Below are 17,712 nucleotides of genomic sequence, written 5' to 3'. Positions count from 1 at the left end.
AAGATGTGAGCTCAAATGCACCATGGAAACAGTATAAGATATTAGTGTAACGGCCGTATTCACCAACGCCAGTTAACGTTAATTGTAGGTTAAAATGTTTCGTTACCTTAGTTACCTATTGTTACAACAATATTTTCGTATATTTTAACCTACAGTTAACTTTAACTGGCGTTGGTGAATATGGGCCTTAGAAAAATGTATAATATTTGTTGTCTTGTGATAATGCAATTAGTTGGCGACCCATAATCATGTGAGGTTATGTGTTAGTCATCTCACTAGACACAAAGAAAAATTACGAGTGTTTATAATGCATTTTTAAAAATTGCACCGTGGCTAATTTTGTCGTCAAATCTGTTGCTCGCATGTAAGTATTTTTCAAACTAATTTCAACATTTTATCGGGTCATTTTTAATTATTCAGTACCTACATATTTAAATAAGATAGGATACCTATTTGTTTGGTTAAAGTACTACGAAAAAATTACGTCAAATTATCTCGATTTAGTTATCAATATCTACGTTTCTACTATACAGGGTGTTATGGAAGTCCACGTAATAAATTTAATTACCAGTAACACTTGTTAAAATAAACATTTTTTTTAAATCATTTTTTCCGCAAAATTTTCAAAACAGTTAAAATTAAATATGATTTGAACCCTAAAATTCATACCCGCTCATGTGTTTACACATCCATTGAGAACGAAGGACGAAAAAAGAAGGATCTCCCACACCAACGCGAGAAGTGTTGTAGAAAACGCTTTTGGTATATTAGCACAAAAGTAGCGTATACTCTATAGGTCAATACAAACAAAAGTTGATGCTATTTTAATCGTGAAAACTGCCTGGGCCCACCAGAACCTGAACTTGGTACCTTTACTAATGTTGGAAATGATCCAATGAGAGCAGCAAGAGAGATTGGTTGACATAAAATTCACTAAATTCTACGCAGGGAAAGTATATACAGGGTGATTCAAGTTTTACCGCCCGAGTGATTTAAAATTCTCAGAAAATTCAGGAATTATTGTGTATGGCTGTAGAACATTCTGTAAAAATTAAAAAACTTTTTTAATGAAACAGGAAAATATTTCGTTTTAATTCAATAACCGCTAGATTAATTTACATAATCACTGGGAGTCCTTTCGAATCACCGGTTTCCGAAATAAATGGAATTTGATATTAAAGTGCAAGATTTAGCTATGATTTATTATTAAATTGGGCGGTCACTTCCACAAAAGAGCTTGACATGGCTTGTTTATGGTACCCTTTAGGGACTTAAGAATTACTAGAAAAATTGTCAACAGATGTCTACCCAACAATGAGGTATTTATTTATGACACTGCAGTTGTAAATCTTGGTCATTTTTCCCTCTTAATGTTAAAATTGTAATAATTCAATTTCATAAGTGTGTTCTCTGAATTAATTGTGAATTATGAGCGTGTACGAAAAAACATTTTTTTTTTTGGATAAAAATCAATTTTTAAAATTTTATGGCTTTGAATGAAGTGATACGGGAAAATTGATTGCACACATTTGAAGCCTTATATGAAGGGAATGTAAGCCCAACGTTTCATAATTTTGACTAATTTTTTAGTAGGGTTTATCGTGCGGGCAGTAAAACTTGAATCACCTTGTACAGCGTGATCAACAATGACTGAGTCTGTTGGCAATGAAACAATTGAAAAGTGCTGGTGTTTTTTTGTCTCGTAATTGGCACTGACCGGATTTTTTAACTTGAGACGACATTAAAAACATTTTAGGTTATGCCGGTTATGTTTATGCTATCTATGTATTACAGAAATGAACAGATTCAGTCATTCTTGATCACATCGTATTACCTAGCGTAAATTATTTATTTATTTATTTACCTTCAAGCAGTAACATTTTTTGCTCTGAAATTATGCTCTAATTAATGTATTCTAGTGCATTTTGTAGTGTTGGGTTACAAGTCTATAATTTAAAATCTCCCAATCTCTCGCTGGATGAAGTATACCTACTGTTCTGGTTAGCTTTTTAAATAATCTAAGTGCAGATTTATCATTCGATTGATAACTTTACCAAGAGGATAATTTAACATGGATGTTTAGCCACCAAATCATGTAATGTCATTGACTAGTATTTTTTCTGCTTGGTAAAATTAACAAAAGATGAGTAAATAAAGAAAATACTTAATTAGTAGTAGTATTCATCAATTTTCGTATTCATTAAAAAGTTAAAAAGAGTTATTATGTATAATATTTAAAAATTAAAAAATGAAAAATTAAACTATCCCTCAGCCACCCGGCGGCACGGCAATTTTGCCGGAGTACATACACTACTACGGATATTACTATCAAGTAATAGTGCAGTGCTTATCAACATAATTACCGGCGTCTCGCCTCCACATTTTGACTTTGTTGTGTTTTATTATGTTCTGTGTCAATTATAAGGAATTTCTTCACGATATGACATGAGTACAATATATACCTTTTTGAATTTCAACTACCAAAGATTTCTCATAGCAACGGAGATTTTTGTGTTATATGTCTGTGTTATATTATGGAAATTTGGAACAGCTATATCTAAAAGATATGCTTGCTTTTGTTGTTTATTTAAAATAATAATGTCTGGTCTGTTATGCTGAATGTGAATGTCAGTTAAAACTGTGCGATCAAAATATAATTTGTAATTGTCATTTTCCAAACAACTTTCTGGTTTATAAATGTAATGTGGTTGTGTATCCTTTAATAAATTGAATTTAACAGCTAAATTCATGTGTATAATTTTAGCGAATATATCATGACGTTTCTTATATTCGCTTTGAGCCAAAACGGTGCAAGAAGAAATGATGTGTTCAATGGTTTCCCCTCCAGTTCCGCAAATCCTACATTTATCAATGATCGATTGAAAACCGCATATGTGTTTTTTATAATTTCTTGTATTGATAACACGATCTTGTATTGCAAATATAAAACCCTCAGTCTCAGGGTGAATATTTAATTTTTTAAGCCATGCATGAGAAGCCTGAATATTAATTTCTGGTTGTTCCAGTTCTTTAAAATATCTCCCATGTAAAGACTTCTGTTTTATATTTGCTATAGTGTCAGGTATATTTGGCTCAACAATATCTGAAATTATATTATCACTTAAATTTAAAGGTGTGTAGCCTTTATCGGCTGAAATCAAAGCATTAAAAAAAGTGTTATCACGAGCTCTATTGAGAAAATAATTTTTTAGTGAAGCAATTTGTTTGTGTTGTAGAATTTCTAGATTTGAAAAACCCCTACCACCGTTTTCGCGTGGTAAATTAAATCTTTCAATAGCAAAAATTAAAAAAAATTTAAATATTTTTTAATGCATATGCATGCATTTTCGGTTATTGTTCAGTTTAGGTACTTCCGGAATTTTTCCGTTTTTTCTGGCTATACAGCCTCAGGGCGTCCTCCTACATCGTTTTCCACCACTCAAACCTTGTGAAAATGAATTTTCCTTGCCCTTTAGTTATACTAAAGGCGAATTTACACGGTGCCAGTAACTTGGCCGAGTAACTAAAAGACAGTACTAAAATCGAGAGCTTGAAAGCACAGTGGTCGTCTACACAGCATATTAGTGACTTGGTCAAGCAGCTAAAAATTACTTAGTACTAAAAACATATGTTCACACGACATTAAGTTATAAAATCTAGTAGAGAATTTTGAGGTTATTTATTACGAAGCAAATGAAAAAATGAACGGCGTTTGAAGACGTAATTTCCTTATAAAATAATCAGTGAAATCATGTGTCAAAATATTATGTGAGTTGATTGATATTTTCCAAATGGTTTTAATAATGGAGAATCCACAAAGAAAAAGGCTATGGATCAGAAAGTGGTTAGCACGAAGAAACACCCACGGTGCGTCAAATATGTTTCTTAAGGAGCTTGCTACAGAGGACATTGAAGAATACAAAAACTGTATGGGAATTGAAAATGTCTACACAGGTCTAGTGCACTGGCGAGCTAGGGTGGGGATAACTACTTGCTCCAGTAAATAGGAAGGCTTTCTATTCGCTTGACTGGAATCATTACTGGAGCAAGTACTAAATTTTAATACTGAAACGTCTGTTTACACGGAGAGTCCAGTACTGGATTTTAGTTACTCAGCCGAGTTACTGGCACCGTGTAAATTCGCCTTAAGACATTGGCGCGACCTTGACGCGACCTTGAAACACAACAAGAGAACTTTGTCCTTTTTCCTAATATGTTTATAATCGTGATGTTACAGGTCATATAATATAGGGTAGTTTCTTAGAATCTCAATAAGTTTCTCCGTTTTCAACTTTCCTCTTCCTAGGTACGAGTACTACTGTCGCGAAACCAAAGAAAAACGCGTCCGATCGCGAATCAACCAATCAACATCCGCAGCGGATAAAAACGCTGTCCAAGCGAAAAAAATCGTGCCAGTCTGAACGTGTAGATTTGTTATCGTGGAAACAATAGATGCAAATTTGTTTGCGGCGCGAATATTCGCGACCGACGCGAATTTCCGCGTTGGTGTGGTTTTTTTTCTTTGGTTTCGCGACGGTAGCAAGAAGCAAGATGAATAAAAAAGAGACACTTATTGAAATTATACGAGTATACGACATTATCCTATATTATACAGCTTGTCACATGAACATCACATAAATATTAGGCGAAAACGGATAAAATTTGAACTAAAAATCTGACGAAATCTTGTGCGATTTATTTCGCTACGATGTGAAGTATCCTCCGAATTCTGCCGCGAATTTCGCTGCGAATTTTCCGTCGCGGATTCGCAGCGAAAGTTTCGCGTTGGTTTGGGGGAGCCTTTACTCGATTAAAATCCTCGAATGAAAAACTGTAAAAACTGTTAGTATTAGAACAGCGATCGTTCTTTCTTCAAAAAACTGGTAAAGTCTTTAGCGCATAAAAACATTTTCACTCTCTGTTTCGTTTCAATTGATGATTATCCCATGAGCGAAGTGTCAAATTAGGGATTAGAAAAACGTATTATTGAGATAGGTTAGTAATAATTTCACTGACCTGATTTAATCATAATAAATGTTCAAAATGGCGACCTTCATTATTCATGCAGGCTTGTGTCCTTCGGAATAAGAACCATGTGTTCGCACAAATACATATTTCCGCATTTTCACATATGTTTTCGGCCGTTTGCATCACACGGACAGTTAATTCTTCAATGGTATTAACTAGATCATTCAGCACATTTTGAAGAAAATCCATTCAAGCGTGGAAGTAAATTATGGGGCCCAATTAAACGATTTTGATTTCGTCCGTTGTTAAATAATAATCGATTCAGAATAGTTATACCTATACATTACAAATGCGATAGGCACGTTGGACATGGTAAAAATGTAACGTGCGGTAGACAATAAAAGTGGAAACACCGAAACATAAAGCAAGACTTCTGATACTCAAATTTAGCTCTTCTTCAATGGCTTGTAAAATTTCAGGTTCTATTTCGAAAACGTGGTCACTTCTTGAACCTCCCAGATCATGAGTTGGTGAATCAAATTTTCTGTGATCACCCACTCGTTGAACAGTTGCCGAAAAAGTCCGCGAATCTTGAATTCTACGATTTGGAAATCGCTCCGTGTAAACCGCCGCGCTTCGACCGCATTACCTAAAGCTTCCCCATACAATAACACCATATCGGTTAATTAATTCGGTATTAGTGAAATTCACCAATTAGGTATCTATTACTTCATTCATCCTCGTTTTCGACCAATCGTAAGGCTTTTTTTTTGGGTTATAGTGATAATTCGATAATTCGTCAAGTAGGTTTCTCGGGTGTTTTCAATCCTATTGCTAAAGTAATAAAATAAATACTGTTGTCAAATGGTACTATTTAATTCATGAAATAATCAACCGAATTACACTCTAGCTCTTGAAATGATCTGTTTTAACACCTTCGGTGTCGGGAAATTAATACTGTCAAAGTGACACTCGTTACCTAGGAGAGCTTTCCTGTTAAAAATCGATCATTCCAGAGCTCTCGTGGAATTACAACCGATAAGTGATAACGATAACATTGGAAAAAGCGTTCGTTCTTGTTTCAAAAGAAACTGCAACCTTTTTATGGCACAAACACATTTTCGCTTACGCTTTCGTTTCAACTGATTAAACCATGAGCGAAGTGTCGAATTGGGGGCTAGGAAAATGTTTAAAAAAATATTCGATTAAAAAAAGATCAATGTTTAAAAAATGTTAATTTTCAAGAGTTCTGTTGGCGATTAATTCTCATATACAACAAACGTGCGAGTTCAGCCAATCAGAGCGCTTGCTTTCATCCAATCAAAAATGTTTATCACGGTTAAAACGTCCTGCTACTTTGTCATTTGTCAAAAGTGATTAAAATTGAATGCTATTCCTGTCAGATTTTCACATTGTTTTTAATAATTGTGTTTTTAATAACTGTAAGTACCGGGTGATCAAGAAGAACTGTTTAAGTTGGCAACACAATTAAGAACATTTTTTTATTCGGCTATTTACAACACTGCAACGGGATACGTTTTGTGGGTTTATTTGACAGATATCTGACGTAGCATTAACAACGACAAAATGGTAGGTTATGAGAGTAAAAATTAACGGCAAAAAGAAATCAATGTTGGAATTCGGAATAATAATCTAAAAATTAACTAAAGGAAATTCTCGAAGTGCTCCCCATTTTGCTCTAAACATAAATTAACTCTTCTCTCGAACGATTCACCAGCATGTTTAATTTAATTTGAAATGTTAAATTTGAATTGTCAGGGATGCGGCTGTCAGTGTGAAGCCGTCAACAACCGGAAGTTACTCCAGTTGTACCATTTAAAACTAAAATTCAGCATTACCAACTTAAACAGTCCTTATTAATTATTAACGTTAAAGTTTGTATTCTGGAATTAATCTTGCCAAAAATAACACGACATAATTTTTTATATCTGATACATTATTTCCCAATTTTCACTTAAACATGTTTGCTTTAGACATTTTTACTCGTTGAATTTGGGCATTTTTATTCAAAGGTTAAACCCTTGAGCTAAAGCTCTCGGGTCTAACCAGAATAAAAATACCCAAATTCAACGAGTAAAATTGTCAAAGCAAAAAATTTTGCTTAGCAATCAAAAACAACAATGCCTCATGTCAGATTTTATCGAGTACCTACTGTCACAATGCCGTTTCGGTTTTAAATATTTCCCTTGGAGAATAGATCATCAAAAACTATCAGGACTGTCCCCTTTTATTGATGCAATGAACTGAAATTATTTGTGCAGCTTCATTTGTGATACCACATCTCGATCAACCTCTAAAGTGTTTTGAAATCGAGCACTGACTCTAATAAGATTCGTTAATTTCTCTGTAACTTTATTCTTTATTTATTTGTATTAGTATTGAAAACATTCATAATAAATGCTTAAAATATCCTCCGTTTGCCATTACATAAGCATACCTTCGGACAGCAGCACTGGCATTTCCCCTACATTCCCCATACACAAAATGCATATCTGCATACTCCTCGATAGAATATTCTGGCGTTGTAAACTATTGTAATCTTTGCAGCCGACGGATAAAAGATAGATCAGGTCAAAGTGTAGACTTTGACAGTAGTAAATTTCAAATCGTTACCAAGCAATCATTTTTAAATCGAAACATACAAGATTTTTTCGTGCACAAAGCAATATTTCAGCAGTCCCAAAACAACAGGGAACAATTTTATTTTCAAAAAACGGTTCAATTTATCCAAAAGCGGTATAAAGGTTTTCGACCACATTTTCCCTGATAAACTCACCCTGAAATTCTTGGGAGACCATTCCCCAACAGCCTGTATAGTTCTCAGTTTTTTTTTGTTCAAACAGAAAAGAGAAAACAACTGGTAATGAACAAAACTGTCATTCATTAGTTGATTATTTAATGAATTATTTATATTTTGAATATGTATATTTTTTTGTCAGTTTTTCATCGGGGTTGCAGATAAAACACATAAAACGAGCATTTGAAGAAAGTTATTAAAAAATCAGAATCCCAAACATGGACAATAAGGATAACCGTAATGAAATTTCGAATGAATTGGAGCAACACTGTACCAACAAAGAGAGTTTGAAAGTGGACGAACAAATTAAGTTGCAGAAGAAATGTACTAAACAAGTGAAGCCACAAGATTCTCTCTGCGGTAGTAAATTAAATTATGAGCATAATGAGGAACCTCGAAACTTATGGAGCGAGGGCGCTACTCATGAAAAGCAGAAAGGAGTTCCTATGGTAGTAGTTTATTTGACGAGTTCTTGTGTAAATTGGGGTTTTTTAGCACGAGTGGGCCAGTTTGAAACGCGAGTGAGACGAGAGTTTTAAAAGCCCACGAGAGCCAAAAAAGCCCAATTGACACACGAACGAGTTGAATACAACGTTTTTTTTGTTCGACGAGCCCCTTAAAGGCTCCAAATCGCTTAAAATCTTTATAGGAGAAAATTCTCAAATTCTGACAGTGTCGAACAAAAAACGTATTTAAATTTATGTTATCTTAAAATTGGGTCAATATTGTGAAGCAATATAATGTTTGTACAAGTTGATTACTAGATCTTTCAAAGATATGGAAGGTGTGGTAAATGAGACAAGTAAAAATATTTTGTTTAACCAAAAAATAATTTTGATTCGTAAGTAACATTCAAAAAATTGTAGCCAAGCATGATGTCCTGTCGTTTTAATTGGTGTGCTTTAACATTTCCTTCAGATACATAATCTTAATTTGATTATCATTTTAATGTATGATTTAAATGTATATCAAATACCATTTTGTTGCACCAAATGAAGAAAAATTCTCATTGGTTAGTTCGAATGATTTTTTTTTTTTTGGCAAAAGAAATATGTAGTACACACCACGGCCTATTCGACACACTTTAACAGAAACAAAATCAAGCCCCAGACCACTTGACCACGAGTTTTTTTGAATGCTCTCTACTGCCCACTTAAAAAAAAATCCGAAAAAATGATTTTCATCTTCAACGTTAACATTTAAATAATACCTTTTAAGTAACAAAGAATTCCATTTTTATTTCTGAAGTGATTCTTAAGGTTCCTTGGTATGTTGTATCGAGCGATCAAATTATGTAATTTGTAATCGAGTTATCCATGAATCCGAAATCGTATGTCGTTTCTTGAACAAAAAACGCAACTTAAAACACAGGTTAGATCTGAGCATATCAATCGAAAAGACATACGGATTCAAATCCATGGATGACTCGATTACAAATTAATTTGATCGCTCTTTACAACGTGAGGAAATGACAGCATTGACATGTCTCGTTACTAGGAGAATGTATTTTTAAAGAAAAATTACCATTGTTTAAAAATATTTTTCAGAAAATCGCATTAATGAATCTACTATCCAATGAAAAAGTTACGTTTATTGTTATAACCATGGATACATAAAATATTTCCGTAAACAATTTTGACAAATCTAGGTGGAAAGAAAAATATTTCCAGTATAACAAAAATAGCAAAATTTTTATTCGAATTAGTACATTTTCATAAATCATATTTGTCGATAGTGCTCAGCATCCATTTGCAACTAAGGGAGAATGGAATGCACATTATTAATTATGACCAGTTTTGTGTGGTCTTTCACTCATGGTTAATGCATTCATGCGATTTCCTTGCTGAATATCCCTCTGCATAGGTTCATATCCTGAAATAGTTATTTTTATATTAAGTGCGCGAAGAGAGTGTTTTTTGTGCATGAAAAGGTCTTTTACGCCGAGACGAAGGTCGAGGCAGTATAAGCCTTTGAATGCACAAAAACATCTTCGCGCACGAAATATAAACAATATTTTTTCTATAATTGATTCAAAAAATTGTAATTAAAAATTCAAATTTTTGAAGGAACTGTGAAGTTTCAATGCAGTGACCATGTTGCTAGGTAACTAATAAAAAACAGTGCGTGAAATGAAAAACAGAAATAGTCGTATGCGTGAAATTGCATTTCACACACTGTTTTGTATGGTTTCTATGGTTTCGATCTTCCTAACAATGCAAAAAAAAAATACACGTTAGAAAATGACCCACTTCAGGCACAGATAACTATGCGTGAATTTCAATTTTTCGAATCAATTATAGACTATTTCTGTTTTTCATTTCACGCACTGTTTTTTATTAGTTACCTAGCAACATGGTCACTGCATTGAAACTTCAGAGTTCCTTCAAAAATTTGAATTTTTAATTTCAATTTTTTGAATCAATTATAGAAAAAATATTGTTTATATTTCGTGCGCGAAGATGTTTTTGTGCATTCAAAGGCTTATACTGCCTCGACCTTTGTCTCGGCGTAAAAGACCTTTTCATGCACAAAAAACACTCTCTTCGCGCACTTAATATAAAAATAACTATTTCGTGCATTCCTGACAAAGCAATTGATAACTTTGTCAGTAATGCACTGAAAAAAAATTTGGATAGAATCTATGCATCTGGATATTATAAGTGATACATTTAGTTTAGGGACATTTTCAATTTATTCATTTTTTGAAAATACTATGGTTTACATATTATGATACATTTCAATTTCACCGGGTATAGCTGAGAAGTGATAACAAGGAGTCTTAAGTGCTCTACCTCAGTTTTAACAATATGTAATTTTAGAAATTATAAAGTAATACAACTGTACAATACAAATAGATCACAACATGGAATCCAGTTCAATTAAATTTTGAAAATATAATTATGTAATTTATTACAAAATTATCGCATTTTCCTTTAATCTTCAGTTTGCAACTACCACGAAATGCTTTGGTTCTTCAAGTCAGCTTCGATTTGATACTTACAAGAAAAGAGCTGGAACCACAGATCTCGGCAAAGAATATGAAAAACTAATGTGCGCTCTATTAGCTCTCAAATTCGGCACAAGTGATATTGTGGCAGATTTTGAGATGAAAACCAACGGTGACGATTGCGGAGACTTCGACGACGTGGCGCTAAAAGTGACTTTTGTGGATGGACATTCGCAAATCTTTCTCTTGCAACTGAAACATTCTGAGAACATGAAAAATGTTACCGACAAAAAGCTTGCGGCGAAAAATGACAACTTCAGCATACTGAAGTATATAAAATCTGTTCGAAAATTTGAAAACATTGAGAATATCAGTTTTATTTTATATACGAATAACTCGACAAGTATCAAGAATAATTCAAAAATTTGTCTACAAAATGAAGACAATACAAATGAAGAGGTTGTTGTGAGGGAACTGCAAGAACTGGATCCTGGGAAACTATTAATGAACAGAAGAGAAATCAGCGATAAGAAAGAGGGAACAAAAGTTTTTCAATTTGAATTAAATCAGTGTAGTGGATCAGTTAAAGGTCTTGGTGATCATTTGAAACATTTTTATTTCTTTGCTCATCAGACTAACACGACAGGAGCACGGTCGTTAATCAACGCGACGTTGAGAGAAGAGTGTGGAATTAACGATGCTACTTACTCTTCAAGTTTTATCCAGTTCATGGAAACGTGGTGGTCTGATAACTTTATCCTGACTAAATATGACGTGGTGGCAAAATTGGCTGAGTTAACACTTACGCCGTTTATACAAACGATATCGGACAGAAAGTGCAACGAAAAATCAAAACTTCTTCGAGAAGCCATTATGAAATTTGAAATGACGATTATTAGAGATACGAATGAAGAAGTTATCGCGAACATTTGGGACGATACAGCAAATGATGATGAAATCAATTTGACAGGGCTCAAATATGGATTGCGTCCTAGCGGAATTAAGCATTTATCTCCAAAAGAAAGAAGTAAAGTGTTGTGGCATTTAAACAAAGTTCCCTTGATTGTTAAAGCAGAAGAATGTCATGAAGCACAAGTGAAACACGGTATCAGACTCCTCGAGAGAGTTGAAAAGAAAAAAGTGATATTATTGGCAAACGCAACAAAAGACGACTTTCCGGGATGGAATATTTTCCAAGATCTTTCCGATTTACCAAATGAAGGTGTCTACACAGATATCATTAAACATTTTGCGGTATCTCTTCAAGGTCGACAATCAATTTTTTTGGATCAGTTACTCAACTTTGACCAAAGAAATGGGAGAACAATTGAAACTGCAGACCTTATTAAAATGACACAAGAAATTATTCAAATCGGTAGAAAGCAGAAGAATACGTTTGAAGCTTACATTCCCAGAAGTGTTTCTACGATTTGTTTAGACTTAATCAAAATGCCAGAGTTTTGTAAGAAAACAGATTGTCTCCTAATCATTTGTAAGGTTTCTCAAATTTGGATTAAAGCTATTCGACAGTTCGATTTCCACGTGATGGAACTTGACCAGTACTTGAAAGTGGAAGAGAGAAAGCAATTATTAAGCAAAGTTAATGTTTTGCTGACAAGTAATAAATGGCAAGAGGTTCAATTCAATGATATTTGTAAAGAAACCGAAAGAAACGTGCATTTAGTACAAGTTCTCAACAACATACGTTGTATTTCAGTTCTAAGTAAGGAAAACAGAATTTCGTTGGAAACAATGACATCTCGAAGGGTTTGTGTCGATGAAATGGAAATTTTCACATATCTCGATCATCCTCTGAATGTCATTTGCTCCCCACCCGGAATGGGTAAGAGCACGCTGGTGACTTGCTTGAGCAGCATCTGTCCCTCCAGTTATTGGAGTGTCCGTGTAAATTTAATCAATCACAAAACACTTTTTAAGAATGCATGTGCATACGATAAAATATTGCACCATTTTCTTGAAGAAGAGGAGGATCCATTAGTGGTTAAGATTCGTTCGATGCTTTTACAAAATAAAAGAATGTATTTTTTTCTCGATGGATTGGACGAAATAGATAGTTACTGTCTTCAGATCGCTTTGGATTTTATTAAGAACATCTCTTCGTTGGGTTATCGCGTGTGGATTACTTCACGTGAAAATTTGGAGCAAACATTGTCGCGAAGCCTAGACATATTTCCCATAAAAATTGAAGATTTGACAGAAGACCAGCAGAAAACATACATTTGAAAACGTCAGCAGAATATCTACCAAGAAAATGAAATTAAACAAATTACCAATAAAATATACGCAAGCGTGGAAATGGTTAATAGTCGACACTTGTTAGAATTCCCTTTACAGTTGTTCATGGTTACAGAAAATTTTCGCGACAATAAAAATTTAAGGAAAGAACCCGACCATGAAATTTTTGTGTTGACCAAAATGTATAAAATATTTTTCCAAGGAAAGAAGAAGCATCAACATCGAAAATTGGGAATGCACGAATACGAGAACCAGCTCGGGTTTGACTTTGATCTGTATCTGGAACAATACGAATTGCCAGCACTGGAGTCTTATCTTGACACCACGACTTTCGACAAGTTAAAAATAAATTTGGGAAGGAGCCAAAAGTTCTTGGAAAAATTGAGAACCGGGGATCCGTTTGGAATAGTCAGTAGAGTGACCGACGATAATCAATCCATCTTCAACCACCAAACTTACGCAGAGTATTTTGCGTGTGCCTGGCTAAAGAATAATCTGGATAAGGTTTCTCTGCTGCAAGATGACTTATTTACAACAAAAAATCAAAATCTGAAGCTCATATTCGATATTATGTTGGCGGAAAATAGTGCACTTCACTTGGCTGTAATCTATAAAGATGTTGATTTGGTTTTAAAGCATTTGGACAAGAATGAAGTGAAAGATGAAGGTGGTCGAAGTCCACTTCATTTGTTGTGCACTTATGGCGTCGTACATCCTCTTTTGCGGAAAGAAGTAGACACATCGTCATCGTCTTACAAAAATAAATATGTTGCAAATATTATCGAAGGAGTCTCTACACAGTACAGAGAAATATTCAAAATGTTATCGCATTGTGATGTATTTCAAAAGGACGACGTCTTTCGATGGGACTGTCTTGATTACGCTGTTCGACTCCGAAACTTGTTCGCAGTAGAAATTTTTTTAAACAAATTTAGAGACTCAATAATCCTTGAAAGTTTATTCAGACGCTATGATATTGACACACTTGCATATTATTCTTCACAGATGGGTTATCGAAATTTATTACGTGCTGTCATTAGAGCAAATTCAAGCGTTCTGTCAGTGAAAATAGGAAATCGCAATTTGACATTGTTGCACGTGGCCATTATTGGAATTAAAAAGAATAACAAATCTGGACAAATTTTAATGGAAGAAAGAAAAAAAGTGTTGAGAACGTTAATAGAAGGTGGTTTAGATGTAGATGCACAATGTGGCTGGAAGAAAACTGCTTTGCATTTAGCTTCTGAACTTGATGACGATGTGGTCGTTAAACTTTTACTGGACCTAGGAGCAAATATCAATTTGACTGATGACTTTGGACGAAACGCATTACATTTCGCTCACTAAAATCCTAAAGTAAATATGGGAATAGTAAAACACTTGATAGATAAAGGGATAGATGCAAAAGCCAGAGATGCCAGTGGAAGAACTCCGTTATATTTTTGTTGCAGAAAAGGACATTATGACGCTTTGGTTATGTTGCTTAATCTTGGTCTTGACGTAAAAGTTGTCACTGCTGAGAAAATAAACTTATTACATGCAATAGTCAGACAAAATAAACCAAATAAAGGAATGATGAAGTTGCTGATCAGTAAGGGCGCAGACGTGAATGGTGAAGACTCTCGTGGACGTACTCCCTTACATTATGCCTGCTACCATGATTATGATCTCTTAGAACCACCCATTCGGTCTGGGGGAGACGTTAATCCCACAGACAATTATGAAAAAAGTATTTTGGACCACATGATTCTTTCTGGTACTTCAAATGCAGAAATAATATCTTTTTTACTAGAAAATGGTGCCAACGTAAACGCTAAAGATTGCAAAAACCGAAGTGCACTTTACTATGCCGTTTTCAGACAAAATTACAATTGTGTAAAGATGCTAATTGATCACGGTGCTGACATTAATACTGTTTGTGATTCCGGGAAGACTGTGTTGCATGCTGCTTTCGTAGAAGCACACTTCCCTGATGTTAAAGTGATTCAGATGTTGTTAAATAAGGGTGTTGACGTTAACAAACGAGATCAGGACCAGGCAACTGCTCTAGATTATGCTGTAGCATGTCCTGGATTACATCTGGTGGTGAAGATACTGTTCGATGCTACAGCACACAATCAGTTGATGTCTGATTCTGTAACGTTTCTTCACTACGCTGTTTACGAGGGCAATTGTTTTGCTGTAGAATTAGTCCTAGAAAGTGGATTAGATCTAGATAATCTCGATGTCAACAACAAAGAATACCCTTTGTACTTTGCAGTCGAAAATGAACACCTTCAGAGCGATCTGTTATTGAAAATGACCGCGTTTATACGAGATTGTAAGCAAAAATCAAATTTCGGAAAAAAGCAGATTATTGAACTTTTGGAGGAATATTTCTCAAATGACCATGGGTCCGATTGTGTAAGTTTGTGTTTTTTGTTTGTGCTTATTTTTCAAATAGTCACGGTACTTGCTGAATAGAAAGCGATTCTGTTATAATGCACTTCCTAACCTTATATCCAGTGTTGTTAAATATTTAACTATAAGTAGTTGGAAATGTAGTTCAACTACATTTTATGTATCTAAATATTCATCTAACTACTTTTTTCGACGCGTTAACTTAATTACAAATAACTACATTTCTCCTACCATTTAACTACAGTATTTAACATAGTCTAGTCCAGGTAAATTTTTATAATACTTCGGAAAGGTTTGACCCGTTATAGATAACAGTACCCTCTCTAATCCGAATCCCTATACCAGGAACTATTAAATACAAATAGTCATTAGGAGGGTCCAGAAAATATTTCTAGGAAATGAGGTGCCTGGTGCATCTGATGCCGGCTGTAACTTAAAAGTAAGCATGTTATCGCCTATTGGTCCATGGCGATATTTGTGAGTTTACCTGTGCCCAAAATTTGGAAACTTTCATTATTTGACAAACGTTTTTAGTGGAATAAAGTCAAAGTGTGTTTAAAAGGTTATTAGTGTCGAGCTGAGCAGAAAATGGAAAATAATACCGAGAAGAGTTTACCAGCAATTTTCAAGACTAATATTTTCAAGATCATCGAAACCAATGGTGACAAAATTAAAACAAAATGCCAATTATGTGTGGGTTCATCGGGGGAAATTAGTGGTTCTACTAAATCTACCACTAATTTCTTAACTCACATTCGACGCAAACATCCTCAACGCGTAGATGTTTTGAATGAAGTAATTCAACGAAAAACTGTGAAAAGATCATCAATCACGATTGATAACGATACAGACGGTCAACCTCCAAGCAAGAAACCAAAAGGTGTGAAATGCACCCCGTTTACAATCGCTTCCGCAAACTCTGCAAGAAAAGGAATATGTAGCTATTGAAAAGGTAATAACTAATAGACAATAAATTCAATTTCTTTCGGTAACTACGATTAAGATTTATCCTTTTACAGTGCAACGAAGCAGTGATCAACTATATAATAGAAGAAATGCGTCCACTTGCAACAGTTGATAAACCCAGCTTCAAACATTTGTTGGAAATTGTATCAAATGTAAATATATTTCTTGTACAATTATTTGTTTTTTCCTCTATACCCTGCTTTCCTGTGATGTAGTTAAATAATGGTAACTACATTTCCAATGTATTTAAAATTGTAGTTAAATACATTTACAAAAAAATGTATTTAAGCTGCGCTTAGATACATTTTTGGAAGAGTGATTGTAGTTGAGCTTAACTTCATTTTAGAAAGTAGTTTTAACAACACTGCTTATATCCCAATATACTAGAACACGAGATCGACTGTTCATTTTTTATCTATTAAAAAGTGTCCATTTTCTAGGTATTGGTTCTTGACGATGAGCATGTCGATTCATACTGGAACTGGCGGATACATCTCTCGAGTAGGCTACGGAGTTTAGATCTTAGCAATTTTCTTTGGTGTTCATCTGATGAAGAATCAGAAAGCGATTGGGAATAATCACCAGAAGATAATGTAAACTATGGTTATATGAATTGTTAATAAAGTTTCGAAAATACGTCTCACATCATTTACAAAAACAACTTCTATAAAGACGTAATGCATATTTCGTAATTAATCTTGAGTACAAAAGCCAAACATTTTTATTAGAAAATGTGTCTCTTGTATTGTCGCCGACGCCGCTTGAGGCGGAGACAGGACAATCTCGAGGATGTGTTACATCCTACCTACAGAGTTGCCACATACATTGTCGTACATAGTTGCCATATTTATCCACAATCATTTTGAATCACCCAATATAATGGAAACTGCAAGTATCAATAATATTACAAGGGAAGTAGGAATGACTGGTACCAAAAATTTGAAAACTGTAATATTAATGTAAGTGCAGGAAAAAAAATGAGTTCATGTCCGATATATTTTTTTTTTATCCACTTGAAGATAAAATAGTATATATCATTCAGAGTAGAAGGTCTTTTTGTACTTGGCCCAGTTGCCTCGACTTCGTCTCGGAAAAGACACACTTCTACTGTTCATGATGCAATCTACTATTTAGCAAAACTGTCAGTGCTGTAGTGAATACTGGAATTATGTAGTATTTTTTGTTGCGTCTAAGACCATTTCAGAAATCTATATACAAGTGTCCCAGAACTCGCGGATCAAACTTACAGTGCGATTTCCTTGGTGATAACTGAAAGCAATTGCGTTAAAAAAAAAGGACAGGGTATAATCGATTTTTTGTAATGAATAATTAAAGTTGACCAATCAGAAGGACGCTG

General features: G+C 34.4%; 3 protein-coding genes across 4 annotated transcripts; all 3 read left to right on the top strand.

Moving 5' to 3' along the window:
- Window positions 1–200: 200 nt before the first annotated feature.
- Window positions 201–16,991, top strand: LOC138136546 (uncharacterized). Of its 2 annotated transcripts, none has more exons than XM_069055765.1 (4): window positions 201–364; window positions 7,929–8,235; window positions 10,731–15,392; window positions 16,796–16,991. In XM_069055765.1, the coding sequence occupies exons 2-3, from the start codon at window positions 8,005–8,007 to the stop codon at window positions 12,975–12,977; spliced, it is 2,478 nt and encodes an 825-aa protein (XP_068911866.1). In that variant the 5' UTR covers window positions 201–364; window positions 7,929–8,004; the 3' UTR covers window positions 12,978–15,392; window positions 16,796–16,991. The 2 variants fall into 2 exon arrangements, with proteins under 2 accessions (XP_068911866.1, XP_068911867.1); XM_069055766.1 differs by having other exon boundaries at window positions 315–364; window positions 7,948–8,235.
- On the top strand, window positions 13,170–14,336 carry LOC138137083 (transient receptor potential channel pyrexia-like). The gene has a single exon (XM_069056371.1). The coding sequence runs from the start codon at window positions 13,170–13,172 to the stop codon at window positions 14,334–14,336; it is 1,167 nt and encodes a 388-aa protein (XP_068912472.1).
- Window positions 14,352–15,452, top strand: LOC138137082 (putative ankyrin repeat protein RF_0381). Its single transcript, XM_069056370.1, has one exon. It carries the CDS (start codon window positions 14,352–14,354, stop codon window positions 15,450–15,452), a length of 1,101 nt encoding a protein of 366 aa, XP_068912471.1.
- Window positions 16,992–17,712: the final 721 nt, after the last annotated feature.

This window comes from Tenebrio molitor, chromosome 8 (assembly GCF_963966145.1).
Source record: "Tenebrio molitor chromosome 8, icTenMoli1.1, whole genome shotgun sequence".
Classification (NCBI taxonomy): domain Eukaryota; kingdom Metazoa; phylum Arthropoda; class Insecta; order Coleoptera; family Tenebrionidae; genus Tenebrio; species Tenebrio molitor.
The sequence above is the reverse complement of the archived record's forward strand: the minus strand, read 5'-3'. Positions and strand labels throughout refer to the sequence as shown.